The 17475-nt window shown below is 53.4% G+C and overlaps 9 protein-coding genes across 9 annotated transcripts; 6 read left to right on the plus strand and 3 right to left on the minus strand.

Moving 5' to 3' along the window:
* Positions 1 to 208: 208 nt before the first annotated feature.
* Positions 209 to 892, plus strand: CKM354_000544100 (ubiquitin-like protein HUB1; the record flags this gene model as incomplete). The annotated part of the gene is made up of 1 exon (XM_044800715.1): positions 209 to 892. The coding sequence occupies one exon, from the start codon at positions 209 to 211 to the stop codon at positions 890 to 892; it is 684 nt and encodes a 227-aa protein (XP_044656650.1).
* Positions 893 to 3002: 2110 nt separating this feature from the next.
* On the plus strand, positions 3003 to 3683 carry CKM354_000544200 (uncharacterized protein; the record flags this gene model as incomplete). Its single annotated transcript, XM_044800716.1, has 2 exons — positions 3003 to 3221; positions 3300 to 3683. 2 exons carry the CDS (start codon positions 3003 to 3005, stop codon positions 3681 to 3683), a joined length of 603 nt encoding a protein of 200 aa, XP_044656651.1.
* Positions 3684 to 4157: 474 nt separating this feature from the next.
* Positions 4158 to 5363, plus strand: CKM354_000544300 (GPI-anchor transamidase; the record flags this gene model as incomplete). The annotated part of the gene is made up of 1 exon (XM_044800717.1): positions 4158 to 5363. The coding sequence occupies one exon, from the start codon at positions 4158 to 4160 to the stop codon at positions 5361 to 5363; it is 1206 nt and encodes a 401-aa protein (XP_044656652.1).
* Positions 5364 to 5738: 375 nt separating this feature from the next.
* Positions 5739 to 6293, plus strand: CKM354_000544400 (uncharacterized protein; the record flags this gene model as incomplete). Its single annotated transcript, XM_044800718.1, has 1 exon — positions 5739 to 6293. One exon carries the CDS (start codon positions 5739 to 5741, stop codon positions 6291 to 6293), a length of 555 nt encoding a protein of 184 aa, XP_044656653.1.
* A 616-nt stretch (positions 6294 to 6909) lies between these two features.
* On the minus strand, positions 6910 to 8036 carry CKM354_000544500 (uncharacterized protein; the record flags this gene model as incomplete). Its single annotated transcript, XM_044800719.1, has 4 exons — positions 6910 to 7211; positions 7268 to 7546; positions 7606 to 7690; positions 7752 to 8036. The coding sequence occupies 4 exons, from the start codon at positions 8034 to 8036 to the stop codon at positions 6910 to 6912; spliced, it is 951 nt and encodes a 316-aa protein (XP_044656654.1).
* A 418-nt stretch (positions 8037 to 8454) lies between these two features.
* On the minus strand, positions 8455 to 10803 carry CKM354_000544600 (uncharacterized protein; the record flags this gene model as incomplete). The annotated part of the gene is made up of 2 exons (XM_044800720.1): positions 8455 to 8549; positions 8655 to 10803. The coding sequence occupies 2 exons, from the start codon at positions 10801 to 10803 to the stop codon at positions 8455 to 8457; spliced, it is 2244 nt and encodes a 747-aa protein (XP_044656655.1).
* Positions 10804 to 11194: 391 nt separating this feature from the next.
* On the plus strand, positions 11195 to 11815 carry CKM354_000544700 (uncharacterized protein; the record flags this gene model as incomplete). The annotated part of the gene is made up of 1 exon (XM_044800721.1): positions 11195 to 11815. One exon carries the CDS (start codon positions 11195 to 11197, stop codon positions 11813 to 11815), a length of 621 nt encoding a protein of 206 aa, XP_044656656.1.
* Positions 11816 to 12658: 843 nt separating this feature from the next.
* On the plus strand, positions 12659 to 14020 carry CKM354_000544800 (uncharacterized protein; the record flags this gene model as incomplete). Its single annotated transcript, XM_044800722.1, has 1 exon — positions 12659 to 14020. One exon carries the CDS (start codon positions 12659 to 12661, stop codon positions 14018 to 14020), a length of 1362 nt encoding a protein of 453 aa, XP_044656657.1.
* A 737-nt stretch (positions 14021 to 14757) lies between these two features.
* On the minus strand, positions 14758 to 15495 carry CKM354_000544900 (uncharacterized protein; the record flags this gene model as incomplete). Its single annotated transcript, XM_044800723.1, has 1 exon — positions 14758 to 15495. One exon carries the CDS (start codon positions 15493 to 15495, stop codon positions 14758 to 14760), a length of 738 nt encoding a protein of 245 aa, XP_044656658.1.
* Positions 15496 to 17475: the final 1980 nt, after the last annotated feature.

Raw genomic sequence — 17475 nt, forward strand, 5'->3', positions numbered from 1 at the left:
AGACCGCAAAGGTCACATAGCTCGGCGATCAATCTTAGTCGTCGCAATACCCAAAAAGCGTTATGAATTGTTGCACAAATCATCAAATCTCTAAACCATGTGATTGGTTGTTGTCTGCGGAGCTAAGCCCGCCCGTCTGCACTACGTCAAACTGAAGCTCGACTTCCAACTTTTGATAAAGTTCATCTGGTGTCAACACCGCGCAAATATGTCTTCCGATAACGACGCACGAGACCGCTCAGCGTCACCTGCGCAAACAGCGAAGCCAAAGAAAAAGACAGGCGGTTTCAAGTGGAAGGAAAAGAAGACTCGCGACGAAGATGCCGCACCTCGCGACAGTGGACGCCTAGAGCGCGGATACAGAGACCGGTCCCCGCGGCGCGAGAACTACAGAGATGACCGAAGAGATGGAGATCACAATGGCGACAACTACCGACGCAGAGATGACTCGCGCGACCGGCGAGACGATCGCTTCAGAGACCGCTCGCCCAGAAGACGAGATGGTGGGGACAATTACAGACCTGGCCAGGATCGCGATGAGGATCGCAAACGGGAAAGAGGAGATGCGCCTCGCAGCAAACCTGACAACAAGGACAAATCAGAGAAGAAGGAAAAGAAAGAGAAGAAGCCCAAACCTGCGCCTGTGTCCAATGAGCCTATGATCATCGTCACGGTCAATGACAGGTTGGGAACCAAAGCTCAGATTCCTTGTCTTGCGAGCGATAGCGTGAAAGCGTTCAAGGCTATGGTTGCGGCGCATATTGGGCGTCAGCCGCATGAGATTATGTTGAAGAGGCAGGGCGAGAGGCCGTTTAAGGATGTTTTGACGTTGGAGGATTATGGTGTGAGTAATGGGGTGCAGTTGGATCTGGAGCTTGATACTGGCGATTGAGGAGGTGCGGATTATGATTGATCTGGGGACGGCTGGATCGCCTTGTGGCAGGCGCTACGAGAAGCTGGTTCGACAAGCGTAGACAACAGACGCTGCTCCGGGTATGGTGACATGGGATATTATGAGACATGCTCTTTCCAGCATTTGGGGTCGGAACAATCGCAGAGATGAGCTAGATCATAGGTCTACCGAGGACACTCTCACGAGATCACGGTGAGAGTAACAGGCCCGAAGACATGGACGTTATTCAGAGGCTAAGGCCGTCTGGAAATGGAGACAGACCCCGTAGGACCGGAACTTTCAGCTTCTGGCTTTACGAGGCGCGCGTGTATTCGCTCGCGCGTACCGCATTGCAGCAGCTCATTTTGTGTTTCCATACCAGGCCCTCAGGATATTTGGTGGCATCAAAGCTACGAGAAGGTACCTGTCTACATTGTAATTCAACTCGAGCTCTATCATCCAGCGATATACTTCACTGATGAGAAGTGCCAACGACCGAGAGATGTCTGTAGTTCAGAACTAGAGCTGATGTGTGAGCGGGAATTAGGCTCTCCCTTTCACAAACATTCGGTCTGGCAGCTGAAGCACGTGGCGAGGATCCGAACACCTGTGCAATAAGAGATTGATCAGGTTCTTGTTTCAAAGTCATCAATGCTTGCCGCTGTTACCGAAGAACAGGTTTCCCCCACTCGACGAACGATTCCGTGGCCTCATTCCCCATTATACTACAAAGAAGTTGATGCAGCCTGCTCGAATCGCGGCACAGCTGAGGGCAACGCTATGTCGACAGGTCTCAGAATGATGTTCACGACTGTGGATAAACTTTACCCCTCGGATGGAGTCTATGGCCTTCGCTGTAGCACGCCGCGCTCAGGTCGTGCCACGCGTGGGCAGTGCCAGTAGGTAGAGAACATCCAACGATGACCAGGCATACGGTCGATCGAGTCGCGTATAGCTGATGTTATGGCAGTTCTCCCAGCGCAAGTGAAGCGAACCCACCTCGCGCATTCAAACAAACGAGTCGAGGCCCTGCTCTGCCAGCTGAAGCCTGGTGGGCTGCACTCCAACACTTTGATGATGAAGGCCTCGTCTGGGTGATGAACTCGCTGCAGATAGAGGCCTCGTCTCTGTGGTCTGTGAGTGGCGCTGCCGTTGCAAGATGTGAAGTGCAGGGGTCGGCGCGCCGTTTGTACTCGAGGTGCAGTGCCTTCCTCGCACGTAAACAAAATCCTCGCCGAGCTTCTCAAGTCTTTCCTCCCCGCTTCAACAACATCAATGTGGCATCTTCGTTTCCTCCACCCTTCATGGCACCCCCCAGCGTCACTCTGTGATAACATCCTTCATCAACCTTTCTCACCCACGCTCTCGCCCAGCGAGGCTTTGCTCTTCGACCCTCGATGCACCAGCACTCGTTTCGAGCCTCGAGTTCCCCCAAACAACCCATCTGACTTCATTCTTCGAAACTTACTGAGGCGGCCCCCGTCTCTTTCTGCGCTTATCACGGTGAGTTGACTGCCACCACTTTCTCGTTGGTGCTTTGCGCTGACCTGGCTTCACAGCTGCATTCCCACCTGACCTCACACCTCTTTTGATCTCGACAGGTTGTCGGCTACCCACTTTCCACCATCAGCCACTCAACATTCGCGTTACTTCTCCGGTTAGTACACCTCCATACCGAACACTCTCCATTGTCGGTCACTGATGCCATCGATTCAAGTCCAGTCTCCCCGTGACCTCTCCAGTCTTCACGGCGTCATCAAATCCCACAGCCTCCGCGTTGCGCGTCGCGCGCATCAAAATAAGAACATCTTTCGATCAGTAGCTGCGCATACGCTTGTGACGCCACGCGTTCGTTCCGAACTCCAAAGGCTTTCAGCATTACAACAGCGCCACGACCTGAGCGACAGTGGCTGCAACATCATTTCTGCCCCACCTAGACACTACCTCCTTCCGGACCAGTGTGACGAGCCGTGTCACCGTCTCTCACCGCGACGAGAGAGGGCTGAGTAAGTGCATCGACTATTGCGCTCGCGTAACACCTGTACTGACCACAATAAGACTAGGTCGCTTGGATGCCTTTTCTGTCATCGGGATAGATAAAAGCTTCGGGATGGCTTCCTCTCATGCTATTGGATTCCTCCCATCATGGCTCCTAAATATGGAGCTTCAGCGGCAGACCGGAGGGTGGATTGGAAAAGCCCCCTTCAGAATAGGGCCACACGAGGAGACGACATTCTCCAGAAGTGCACGAAAGGACGAAGAGCTTGCGATGCCAGCTATGCGGATGGTGCGGCGCGGAATTCCAGAAGCGTTGGGCACGAAGGATAGGGTATGTTCTCGAACCATCTCCAGATCTCAGTCGGCAAAATCGTGCTCAACAGTGTCTTGCTGACCGCCACATCTCCAGGTGGACGGTACGACCGAAGCCAAGCGGCGGCCACAGATTTCAGCATCTCGGCCCGCAATTCCCTCATTGGGCAACGCCTCTCGCAAAGTCGAGCGACAGAAGGAGCGGCGACGCGAGAAGCGCGAGCACGGGCTCGAGTGGCGAGGCCGCCGTGAGTCCGTGGAGGGCCGAGTCTACTCGGACGAGCAGAAAGCGTTCATAGCGGAGTGTCATCGCGATTGGGCCAATCGCAGCAAGAGCAAAGGCAAGGCCATCCCAATCAGCAAGCTTTCTCAGACTTTCAACGAGAAATTCCGAGAGGTACCAGTTCGAACCCGGTCTAGCTTAGCAAGTTTGATCGGTCGGGATGGTGATCTATCAAAGCTGCGGAATCGCCTGAATTGATGGGTCAAGCCGGGCTTGGCTTGAAGCGGCCAAAGAAGGAATGAGCTGGCGCCGTATTTGCTGTCTGTGCAGGCGAAGGGTCATCGCAGGGCAAGATGAGATTTGAAGAACAGTCATCCCTCGAATTTACATCACGTTTTTGCTTCACTTTGCATTCTCGTTTCACATGCAGTTTCCTGCGGTAAGATGAGTCCAGATCCTCACACTGCATTACTTAGGTTCTTCCAGAGCTCCTGTTGGATTTATTCGCTATCGTGCTCGTTTGACTTGCTGCTCAATGCCATGTCTAAAACAGTGAGCAATGGCGTCGGACCTGACGTTACTTCACCTGACATGCGCTAGACCTGATGGAGCTCGGCAAGACCCCTGTTTCGCTTCCACATGAAGCTCACCTAAGCAGCCACTCTCTGTCCAGAGTCCAAACGTGACAACCAACGCACACATTCGAAAGAAGCAGACCTACACCATATCATCATGCGCCTCCTAGAGCTCCCTACCGCGCTGCTGGCGCTTCTCGCCGCCCTACCGGAAGTGTCTGCCACTCACACCTCGAACTGGGCAGTGTTAGTGAGCACGTCCCGCTTCTGGTTCAACTACCGCCATCTCGCGAACACGCTATCTCTATACCGCACTGTAAAACGCCTGGGGATACCTGACAGCCAGATCATCCTCATGTTACCTGACGACATGGCCTGCAATCCCCGCAACTCATTTCCCGGTAGCGTTTTCAACGACAAGTCGCGACAACTAGACCTATACGACGACCAAGGTTCTCGCGACAATAAAGCAGGAATGGGAGGAATAGAGGTGGACTACAGAGGAAACGAGGTCACAGTGGAGAACTTCATTCGGCTGCTTACAGATCGGTGGCCCGCGTCGCATCCTACGAGTAAAAGGCTCATGACAGACGACCGCTCGAATATTCTCATCTATATGACTGGACACGGCGGAAACGAGTTTCTGAAGTTTCAGGACAGCGAAGAGATCAGCAGCTTCGATCTTGCGGACGCGTTTGAGCAAATGTGGGAGAAGAAGAGATACCATGAACTGCTGTTCATGATTGATACGTGTCAGGCGAATACGATGTATACGGCTTTCTACACACCGAATATCATTGCAACAGGGAGCAGTGAGAAAGACCAGAGCAGCTACAGTCACCATGCGGATCAAGACGTGGGCGTGGCAGTAATTGACAGGTGGACATATTACAATTTGGAGTTCTTGGAGACGCGGCTAAACAGCACGAGTGCGGATGTAAGGCTTGGAGAGCTTTTCGACTACTACACATTCGATCGGGTGCACAGCGATGCGGGTGTGAGGTATGACCTATTTCCTGGAGGGGAGGAGGCTGTGAGAAATAAACGCATCTTGGACTTCTTCGGCAGCGTGCAAGGTGTTGAAACGAGTGGCATGAATGAAGCGAAGGCAGATGACTGGAAGAGAGACCTGGAAGCACTGCAAAAGATCATGGAGAGACAACGAGAGGAGGATCTGAACTACAGCAAGACGGAACAGAGTAGCGAGGCTACTGTACAGGCCGCCGCGGACAAAGCCCAAGAACCAGTTGCGCTCAACATGGTGCAAGCTGGCGAAGGATGGGCCAAGAAGGCTGTAGGGCTCGCATCTCTGCTGCTGGTGGGTGGTGCGTGGTTGGCTTCTAATGCTCTGACAAAGAGCTGAGGTGGTCATGTCTTATTCGGAGTTTCGGCGTGTGCGAGGTAGATACCCATGAACTGCATTGAGTGACTGCAACAGATGATTGTCAATCTGATTTCCCACGATTTTTCAGTTTGCTCATGCATGTGGCGATATCATGCCGTGCTATCGTGCTATCCGCCACAGCTTCGGCAGAGCTTCACCCAGCTGGCACGTCACTGCTTCCTTTCTCCTACAATTCTCACACTCTTGCTGCGACTCATACCCCAACGGCTAGTACACCTGATACTCTCGCTTTGGATTGCATTCAAGCTCTTTCACTCTGTCCATGCACGCCGCTCTGCTCTGATCACTGCCACCACCCCACCTCCGAGCAACACCACCACCCTCCACCCCACCATGGCTTCGCCCGCCAACCGAAGCAACACCGCCTCGCCCGGCGGCACCTCCAGCGCAGCCCTCATCCTCGGCAAGCAATACAAACAAATGCAAACAGACAAAGACATCCCCGGTATAAGCGTCGGCCTCGTGAACTCCAACATCTTCGAATGGGAAGTTATGCTCATGCTCTCCGACGAACAAGACTCCCTCTACGGCGGAGGCTGTTTCCGCGCTCGAATGTCTTTCCCTCCCGATTACCCACATAACCCGCCGAAACTGAAATTCGAAACGCCGATCTTTCACCCGAATGTCTATCAAAATGGCGAGGTCTGCATTAGTATCTTGCATTCACCGGGAGAGGATCAGTATGGATATGAAAATGCGAGTGAGAGGTGGAGTCCTGTGCAGACGCCTGAGACGATTTTGTTGAGTGTTATCAGTATGTTGGGGAATCCGAATGATGAGTCGCCGGCGAATATTGAGGCGGGGAAGTTGTGGAGGGAGGATCGGAAGGAGTTTAAGAAGAGGGTGAGGAGGTGTGTGAGGGATAGTATGGAGAATGCTTGGGATTGAGCGAGACCTCAATTTGGGGAGGGAGACACGATTGAGCGAGAGCACTAGGACATTGAGGCGCTGTGGAGTTTTGCGTTGCACAGGCATAGCGAGGAGTCGGGATTGGATTTGGCATGCTATTCGGCAAGAGCTTTAGGAATGAAGAGCATTTACGAGAGCCAGGATATTTGATGGTTATGAGATACGCCTCTATGAACGCGAGAAGTGTAAGCACATGATGCTCCGCCAGAGCCTTTGCTTCGGAGACTGCCAGAAACAAAGCTACACTCGAGAGAGTCGGAGTAATCGACTTAGCTTCATTCTGCACTACGGCGGCAGCACTGCCACTGCATGTCAAGATCTTGAGCAAGCGCGGGAATGGTGGGTGACTATGCACAGTTAATTGGCGGACATCAAAACTACAAAGGACGGATGAAGAGTGCATGATCCTTTGATCGAGTGAAAGCTATCGGGGACCAAGCGAGAAGTCAACTGAGCTACTCAGATATCCTGTCGCAGAATGATCGAGAAAACAATCTACAAATGATCGACTCTCATACTTAATCCCAACATGCAGAAGTTCTCAAGATTCCAGACCAAAGCCCTTGACAAAGAAAGACTCCATGATTGTTCACCACTAATTGGAAACCTTGGTCTTCTTGGCATACCTGGATGCCTCTGGCCACTTGCATGTGCCACTGGGATGATGCAACGGATTGCCGGTCGTTTTCGGCTGCATAACCTTCTTTGGACCGTTGGGCGGCGGCAGACCATAGATCGACCCCATCCAGATATTCATCGCGTACATGACATAGCTGTCCGCGTTCATAGTTGTATCAAGGCCATTGCGGACTGCTCCTTGACACATAATGGGTCCGTACACTTGGCAATCGTTGCCACGTTCTGGTGGGCAGTACACTCTGTCTTGAAGGTCCAAGACTGCTTCAACGTCAGCAAAGTATTCAGAGTCCACCAAGAGACAAAATGGCACTTACTTGATCTCGATTCGCCAACGATCTTGAGGTGTAGCATCTCATGTATGAGCCCTGCCTCGCGGAGGGTGCCCCAGTCGTTCTCGAATTGGGTCATTTGGCCGACACTCTGTCGCCATGTGGGAGGTACCGACCACCACCAAGGGCAGAGATTCACGATGGGTTCCGGCTTGTCCAAAAGTACCCACCCAACGGGACCAGGCATATTGCACATCGCTTCAGCTTCACCTCTGCAACGATATGTCACTTGATCCCATGCTTTCTGCAGCCTCTGAAGGTTTCCTGCAAGCTGCAATTAGCCAACGCTCTTGACTTTGCGGGGTCCACAATCGAGCACTTACCATCTAGATACTCCCTTCGTTCAGCGTCGAGCACGCCAAAATACCTCCACTCCAGAATAGTCCTCGGGACCAAGCAAACCGACCTCTGTGGTTGTGCCATTGCGCACGGACAGAACGAGGTCAACGATTTGTCTAGCCTCTTTTACCACCTTTGGAATGCCGCCCCATTCTCTGACTTGAGGGTTCAAATACCAGTAGTCACAATTCTTTTGGTACGGCCCTTTTGTCGCTTTGACTATGGTCTTGACTTTTGTCTTTGTCTTGGTCTTCTTTCCTGTCTTCTTCGTCACTGGAGAACTGAATGCGTTGCCGTTCTTCGCCGTCTGTGTTCGAGTGCTGAATGTGTCTCCCTCCTTCGCAGGAGTTGTACTCGGCGTGAGATGGGCGAGAGCCGATAGCGGCATCAATAGCACGAAATACAGTAGACGCATGATCGCTGCTGGTAGTGATTGCTGTCGGGTGAGTCGTCTCTTCGCAAGCTGCGGGTCGCGATACACACGATGAAAGCTGTATCGATGCGGTCGTGGCTGAGATAGGTTTAGTGATCGGTGTGTGAGATGGATGAAGTTCCGTCGACACGGCATGCATGAGAAAGCAGCGGATCATGCGCCCCTGCCATCGAGGTTCTGCTCAGATAGCAGGAGCAAATGTGGCCATGCCATGACCGGTAGTGCTTGCTGGAGGAGTGGAGGAGTAGCAAGCAACTAAGCAAGCAGGCGTCGGTGCAGTCGAACTTCGTCACGCTTTCCACCGTCAACACTGCACTGGTGAAGTAGCTGCTACACTCGTTGTACGTGCAAGTTACATGTACACGTACATATATGTTAGATATACACGGTCGTTGTCTCGTCATACAATCGTGAATTCTCCGCTGGTGCCGTCAAAGGGGGTAACCTTTCCTCCCAGGGCCTTCGCATCGCCATAATATCGTAGTCTGTATCTTCCTCGGAGATCCGGATGCGGATCCTCTCGTGGCATCAGCTCTGTGTGCGAGTCTTTCGCGTTCTTTTCCTGCTCCAGTTGGTTGGCTCTATCCTCTCGCCACTGACCAGTCTCCCATTTCGTCTCCCATGAGATTGTGACCTCGCTCGTTCCCAAGGCTGTGCTCGTACGCTTCCACTCGTAGACAAGGCTCCAGTCGTCGTCATTACGGAACTCTTCCCAGGTCGCAGTGTTCTCGTTTGCCTTTTCAACAACGGCGAAACTCTGACCGAGGCGAAAGTTATTTCTCGGGTTCGCGCCCACAAATTTTGCTGAGATGGTCTTGCCTGCGCTGTACACAGGTTCGACATCTTGAAGAACTTGTCCGAAGTTTTTCAAAATGCCTGCTCGATCTACGACGACAGGTGTGATGAAAGACAGGCTTTTGTTGACAAATATCGGTGGATCAGGTCCAGGTGGAAGCTGTGGTAGACCACTTGTCGATGCCCCCAGGTGTGGGAGGGCGTCGAGAGTCAAGTTGATATATGCTGGTAGCGTCCATGGCCCATAGAGGGTGGAAGCACCCTCGTAACGTTGAACCGAGTACTCTTCTGGTGTTGTGATATAGTGCGTGTACGTATTAGCTGGTCCACCCAGCACTACGACTGGCTCGTATTCGGGACCGCTGAATTCTGAGAAGGCCGAATGGGCAGAAGCTTGCACAGCTTCCCGCCACCTGCGGCCGGCCATGGAAGTCGCTTCACCTGGCGAAACAATGACAAAGAACTGGCCGACACGCAGTAGCTGTATGTCAACAATATTGGGCGTCCAGAGATAGGGAGTCTCGGTTTCTCCCACATCGAGTAGGATGGGTTTTTCGCGATGACAAGCTTTCTGTGTCTTGTTGGGCTTGTGCAGAGCGTTGCCTACAACAGCCCAGAGCGGATTGACGTGTGGGTCGCCAGGTTGGCCTTGCTTGAAATCGAAAGCACCTGGCCCGTCTGAGGTACCAGCGGCGAAGGAATAGCCCATCGCAGCTGGGCAGGTGTTCACTTCGGTACCATTTTGCAACTGAAACCTGTAATTGCTGAAGTCGACAAACTGGTGCAGGCTCTTCACCACCTGGCCCTTCACTGGTTGCCACGCGGTCGCATTGTCGAACATGTCTCGCGCGCCTTGGAACTGGCGAATGCCGATCTCAAAAGCAGAAGCTGTCCCACTGTCGTCTCGTCCGTAGTAAGGGCCGCGGCCATGACAGGGTTGGGTTTTATTGCCACAAAGACTGGTCTTGAAGTCGCACTGCTGTCCTTCTTGCTCTCCAGACTCACAATACGCGCCAAGTACGTTCGGGGATGTGTCGCCCACGTTCGCCTGACTGAATCCCGCAACGAAAGATGAATCGAGTGTTGACTTCTCAAAAAGCACAGCTGCAACGCCTTTATTGTCTCCGGTGACCAGCGTGTTGTTGCCTAGCATGCTGGTGCCGTGGACTGCGAACCATGTCAAGAGGCCAACATCTTTCGTACCTGTGTTATTGTTGTGGCTGAAGCGCAGCGCAGTCATTTGCTTGTCGACATCCTCCCCGTATCGGCTCCTTTCTTCGATCGGATTTTGCAAGTATGCCCAGGGACTTCGGTTGGTATTCGCATCGTCTACCCGGACTGAAGCGATCGCCAAACGCCCAGGGGCCAGGCTCTCGTGTGCCTGCTTGATCGAGGCAATTGCGCCTTGTACGATGGCTTGATAAGACGGCTTATCAAAGCCTTTACTGGTAATTTGTGGCAGCAAGTAGTTTAGCCACGCGCCAGGCCCGCTGTGCGAATGGGTGCCCGTCACTGCTACGTTGTGCTGTCCATAGGCGGCATATTCGCCACCCAGCTCCTGGAGACCTTCCAGAATGCCATGTCGAACAGCAGTATCGCCAGACTGCGTGTCTAACACGAGGTACGCGAATCGATCTTCAGGTGTCTTGACACCTCCAATGATGAATGCACGGGAGTACAGCCTTTGTCGCAAGCCACGGCCCACTTGGGCAGAGTCTGCGTAACCCATGAAGTTGATTTCGACAACGGGACCAGTGATGTCTCCCTTGCCGACACCCACCAAGTACTCGTCTCCATCCTGCTGATGATCAACTGCACTCGGCTTGATTGGGAAGCCCTCTGTGGTCCACCAATCTAAAACAGACGGGCCGAGTCGATGAAGGACATTGAGCGTGGCGAGGAGGAGGAATGCGACCAGCGCAAGGACGAGTACGGGCAGTGGTGAGCGAGGCATGGTAGCACACAGTCTCTGCTCAACCGTTCATGTCCTTTCGATATCAGGCAGTGATGAGATGGTGGATCCAAGTCGCTTCTCAAAAGCGGCGCGTAGTTATTATCTTGATACTGTGTCTCTGTACGCGTCACGCGGGCAAAACCACGAGAACCTGCTCGTGCAATGCGCGTTGACGGCTGTGATCTGCGCGCTGGGGTGGTTTGTGTTTGGGAGGGTGTTGCAATGAGGTCTGTTGACCTACCTCGTCATCCATCGTCCATGCACACTCGGCGTCATTGGCCAACAGTCCCGAGACTTGTTCCTCCAAGCCAAAGGTCGCGGCAGCTTCAACACCCCAGACGAGAAGTTGCGGCTTTCGCGACTCAATAGCAAAACGCTGCCGAAATTGAGGATGCCTCTCATTCAGAACGCGCCCGATGCGCTGCCTTACGTCGACGCACCAGTGTCGGAAGAGGCATTGCACAACGCCAATGCTTTGATCCAGGCCGAAATCGACTCAGCGCACGCGAACTCCGCCCATCCTTCCATACCAGCTCTAAGGGAGTCGAAATTTTCAGAGCTGGTCGATGCGGAACATGCGCGCATTGCTGCTGGACAACCGAAGAGCCAGGGACTCGATCTTAGCCGCTACGAGCTGCTAGATCCCCCGGCCAAAGGAGACCTGCCAGCGTGGAATGATACCCTACAAAAAGCGTATGCCAGTGCAGAATATCTGCGCGGTCGCGAAGTCAACCTTGGCCTGCTAGAGACTTACGGAAAGAACGCCTGGTTGATCGGCAACAGCCAGCTAGAGGATCAGCTCAAGGCTGTGGAAAAAGAGCTCGACATGGCCAAGATCGAACAAGAGCAGCTTGAGGACAGCCGGCGCAAGGCTCAAGGCAACGCGGCAGCTGAATTGCAGGGCCTCGAGGAAGCATGGAAGACTGGCGTTGGTAGGATGATTGAAACGCAGGCCGCTGCTGAGCGCTTGCGCCTCGAGATCTTGCAGAGGAAGCGACAGGGCGTGGCGTGAAGAGCTGCCAAGCAACCATAAAACTTCCGCTATGCCGTCAAGTGTTTTGAGGCCATATGAACGCTGGTGGCCATATGCAACGAGCTGTGTGTGCCTAGTACGCCCTGGGTGGCGCGGGAAGTATATCCAAGGACGGGATGTCCTCATCTTCCGGTGTCGTCCATGGCGACGTTGAACATGCCGAAGATGCAGACGCGGTACTCGGTCAGATTCAACGTCGGGGATGCATCATGATCCTGTCCTGGAGCAGATACGATACGAACGTAACGTCGGAGCACCGCCAAAGACGGTCGAGTGCAGGCCATAGATCGGCCACGGCAAGGTGGGATACTTGCAACAGCCCGGCATGACCGTTCGGGCGACACTTTCCCCTCGAATCTATAGCAAATCCTTTGCTTATTCAAATGCTCCTAACGCCTGACTCTTGAATCAGCAATGGTGGCACCGGGCTTTTTACGAGTCGCTTCGGCCATTCACAAGCCCAGCTTGTATGTACGCCACAAACTCTGTTCGCGCAGCGGTATCTGATACCGTTTGTGAACCTTGAACTCACCACAACGGGCTGACAGCTAACAGCCATCAGCTGCATTGCTACAATGGAACTTCCGAAAACGTCTTCATTGCTTGAAGCGATACTTTCGCGAGTTCGCTGGCTTTTGGTTGCAGGGTATGCCTGCAGTCTCTGACAAGATGTTGACTTCTACACGACTCACACGCGTCGTCCAATCGTTCTAAAGGCTGCGCGCTCGCTCAATCATCCCGTCACCTCTCCTGCGCGAGTTCTATTTTATCAAATCTGTTCACTCTGCGAACCAACAAGAAATTCTCTTGGTGCTGACGACAATGCGAGGCCGTCACCCTCGTCGATCGCCCTCTGTGGAAAGTCTCACGGACAAGTTCAAGACATGGAATGCATCGTTGTCGGGCATTCAAATTCGTGGCTCATTTACACATAGAGCTGCGCTTCGCCCTGTCCGGGAGTCTCACGAAGCGCCATTCAGTCGAGCCGACTACACCAAGAGTACACCTACAATTCACGAGCGTGCCAAGGATAGCGCTGTGGACCTTGGAGAACTGCGCGATCGATGGGTCAGCGCAGACAACATCTTTAACGAGCATGAGCAGAATACTCGTCGACATGCTAGATCAAGAGATCCGTCGCGGAGTCGGGTCTGTGTCACATTACGAACATCCGAACAGTCTGACTATGATACCGACGGGCAATTCCTGGAGCGCATCGAGAAGACGCGCTCGGCTCGCAAATCGCGTTCGACGATAGCCAATAGCCCAGCAGAGAAGAGATCGACCCAGGAGCGTGTTGCGAGAAGTGCGCAATCGATATTGCATGTGCCACTCAAAACGGAGAAAGCGTTACCTCCACTTCCAGAGGATGAAGGAATGGTCGTCAAGAGGACCTTCATCCATTCAATCAAGTCCAGTCGTCATCTGCGTAACATGAGAAGTCTCAGCAGCTTGAAGACTTATGTAAACCCACACGAATCGATGGACTTTCGGTGTGTTGGGAGTCCGACCGAGGCCATCAGCGCTTTTGAGGAACTGGAACTGCAGAGTGAAAGGGACGAACTCCTCCAATCGATCAATCTCACAAGGATCAGGATGGGAATTAGAGCCATTCAAAATCTGGAGCGGGCTCAACACCTCGACCGTGAAGCACAGGAAGCTGCAGATGATTTAGACAAGTTCGAGTCCGTCCCAGCAGGAAGCACAGTCACCATGGACGAAGAAACAGCAACCGCTCAGCTTATCGGACCCGCTGGGTATCCGGGACTTGCAACAGGTGAGCGCTGGGCATCCTTCCAGAACCGAGCTCAGAGACAAACACAATGTACATGCAAAGGCGGCCTCCATATTGTGAGGACAGCGACATGTCCGTGTCACAATCAGCACGTGTTCGCTGCTATCACCGACGAGTCCTGGAAGGCGATAGGAATGGCGAGGACCGCTGTCGATCGAAGATGGGTGGTACTGCTGTCAGCTTCAAGTTCACCATTCGACAGCGATGATAGCAAGTCGATCCGCACACTCTTGACACCTGCAAGTTCTGTGCGGAAGCCGAGGGCCAAGTCAAAGCCGCGCAGGTCAGCGAATGATACGCCGCCGGTGCCATCGCTACATGGGGCCATGACGCCTTCGCTGATCGAGGACGATGATGAGACGCCAGTGACACCAGTCCTACCGTTCTAGAAGATGCAATCGCTGGTCGCGGGGCCAAGAGAGCAGCGTGCAGACGGCCACGTTGGATTATGACATGAGGAGGATATGAAGGCTCAGAAAAGGGTAATCGGAGTACACATCTGGGGAAATACCAAGCACTGCAGTCGTGCACACTCTGACTCGCACCGGATAATGTTTACGAATTTATACGTTGTAGCAACTACAAGTTCTTCCAAGTACCTCGCTTGTCACTAAGACTTCTTACGCTGATGATGTGAATAAGACCAACTGCATCAGGCATCTCTCACCTGCACATTCCTTCCTCACTGCAACGCAGAATCGTTCCTTCAACAAGCGCATGATCGGTAGCGATCAACGCCATCTATCGCTACTGCACGTACACTCGAGCCTAAAGCCGGAACCGAGGATTGATCAAGCAAGAGGATTTGCAGGATTGCTTTGGAATATATGTTGGTTGCATTTCATTCGTCTATCTTCATCAGCCACCAACAAAGCAAACGCCTCGCTTTTCGCTACCAGTCCTTGTATATTCATCCTTCTGCCGAAATATGCCGTTTTGCCGTTCCATGATCTCGTTCTCATGAATCAATGTCTGTCTGTCTAGCTGTCTGTCTCTCTGATCGTATCTGTCCGAAAACCAAGTGCCCGCCATGATCTGTAGGTATTTCTCTGGCCGTGTCTCAAGAATTATGTACAAAATATGTTAAGAAGTGAAATCAAACAAAAAAGTATCGCATCGTTGTCGATTAGTCGTAAAACCAATACTCCGTAGCATAAGGCACTTGCATCGCGCTGCCGGGGCTGGAGCAGCTCGAAGGTGCCACGCCGCCAGCGGTCTCAACACGATACACGCTGGTCATTCCCTTGGTTCGTCCGGAGTTGTTGTCGACCAGGTAGAGCCAGTCGACAGCACCGAGACCATTGGCTCCTTTGTAAGCGTTCGCAGGTGCCTTAACGCCTCCACTTTTCTTGCCCGAAAAGAAGCATTTCAGCGTGTCGAGGGCGAAGTTGGGCATCTGCAGGCCATTGATCTGATCAAAGTAGTGTTCTCCGACACGTTTGGAGGCGAAGGCGGCACTGCTGATTGTGTGACAGCGATCGCAGAAGCCGTTGGCCGTGGTGGGGGTGCATCTCGTTACTTTGAGGCAGGTTTCGAAGGCTTTGAGGGAGGATTTGCTGTATCTGTCGCCAGTGTTGGATGTTGTCTTTGAGGTGATGTCGTAAAGGTCGGCGATGGCGCCGGCTTGGATCGTGGATTGGACCCAGGTGGAAGATGAGGAGGAGCAGGTGTAGTTTTGGAACCCGAGACCTAGGATGATGGCTTTGGGGTCTTTGGATGGTACGGGAAGAGGTGTTGAGCCGGTGTTCGAGATCTTGCTCAGTGGGAGTGCTGGTTTTGAGTCCTCACTGCGTGGTAGGCAGAGAGCATTTGATGATGCGGCCAGTGTGGCAAGAGCCAGTACCAGATTTCGGATGAGTGTCATTGTGGTGGAGGTGCGTCTAGAGTAGGACGAGAGACTAGGCTACCTTATCAACAATGACTTGTTGTTGGAAGGTGCGAGCTCGAGTCGGTGATTGAGTAGTAGATGCTGGGATACCCTGCTCAGATGGAAGGAGACATACCGCTATATACTTACCGCCGAGCACCTGCCCTCAGATGGTGTATCTCCACATTGCTACAACAGGACCTGTCGGCCTTGCAGAGCCGCTGAGAGGATTCTGCTCCAACCAAGGCGGCGCGAAAAATAGAGACGGGTGCGGCATGCGCCTAGAATGCAACGAGGACGCAATGATCTGCCGCTTGGACACGCCACAGAGAAGGCTAAACGGGGTGGCACATGGCCTCTGCATGCGGGTGTTGGTTCGGAGAGATCTGCTACTTTACTGCCTTGGGCTAGGTCTGGTTGTTGACGCGGTGAGCTTGGTAAGACGACAGGCTGAGGATAGCCGTCGAGTCTGATGGCCGTGCAATGGTTCTCTCGCACCTCTACTCTGCGGCGGCGATGTCATGGGAATGCAATATCCAAGGTCTGTTGCCGCCGCCGTGCAGCTGCCGCGTGGAGTCAGTCGACGAGCCTACAATCTGCGGCCGGGCGGGCCTCCAGACGGCTTGCAGTAGAGGGCATCCACAGCGGCTCCCGCCATTGTCTTTGTTGGGCGTCTCCAACGCTCGGCGTGCACTGCAAAGGCTCACGTACGTGTGAGGCCGGCGGTGGTGTCAGCGACATCAGCGTGGCCGAGGACGGCAGAGGCTCATGCCATGCATCGGCGACGTCTGGCGTGCAAAGCACCAGTGCATCTCGCGGCCAACGAAGGCGGAGAGAGAGCATGCAAGAGCGCTTGCGGTAATTAGCCGAGAATCTATTAATAGAACGTCCAAACTTCTGCTTTCCTGCTTGCCTGCTTCCTGACCTTGACCATAGTGGCCAAAGCTACACCCTCTACGCGCGCGACATTTGTCTTGACAGCAGCATTGCCACGGCCACGGCACCTCGGCGAGAGCAAAAATCTTGCTGTGCATTATGGCGTGAACGAAGGATGAGCACAAAGCTCTCTGCAGCGCGCCAGCGAAGGTTCGATGTAGTCGAGCGGCGCGAGCTACCCAGGCCACTGTTCTTACTCGACCGTGAGCACCAGGCCCGCACTACCAACAACATCGGCTGGCAGTCCGAATGGTGCAAACGACCGACGGCAAAAGGTCTCCGCGAGCAGACCAACTTTCTCACCGAGCCGACGTGCATGCTGGCAATCTTCTCCATGTCTTCCATACCAACACCAAGTTGTGTGTATCTAGCGCGCCAAAGAGGATGGTGGAGCTCAAGTTGCGGTCCTCCGCCGTAGCAGTATCATCGCGATCCCAGATGCAATCAGGTCAGCAGATGGCCCGGAGCGGCTCAAGATCTTGCATCGCAAGCTCGGAAAGCCCAGAAATATCCATCTGAAAAGCCTGCTCAGCTACTCTATGAAAGTCACGAACGCAGTCTTAGCCTCACTAGCGCATCGCAAGATTGCAGCTTGCGAATTCGGCCAGATCGCAGACGGCAGATGACACTGCGTTCATCTCTAAGCGCCGCTTCACGTGGCTAGCCCAGCCATATGTTTGACCATCAGGTTGACGCTAAGATTTATTCGATCACGACGCTTTCTTGACGTACGAAAGTACCCGTGTGTGGGCTCGATCCAGGCCATGAGCTTTGGTGCAGCAATTCCGATGACTGCACCATCGGGCGCGGAAATTGTGGCCGCTGCTACTTTTGTCGACGATCAGGCAGCATCTGTGATGGGGGTAGAGTTGATCTCCGTCGAACAACTTTGCCGGGGCCACAACAACGAGCCAGTGCCACTCTCGGTATGTGTAGCGCTCACGAGCTCCGCAGCCAGGCTGGCGTGCTCACGAGGTGCCATCGCTCGCCGAACTCCAATGGCTTTTGGCAGATTCCTTCACTTTCCTTGGATCTCCATGC

Source organism: Cercospora kikuchii, assembly GCF_019650295.1.
Source record: "Cercospora kikuchii DNA, contig_00003, whole genome shotgun sequence".
NCBI lineage: Eukaryota > Fungi > Ascomycota > Dothideomycetes > Mycosphaerellales > Mycosphaerellaceae > Cercospora > Cercospora kikuchii.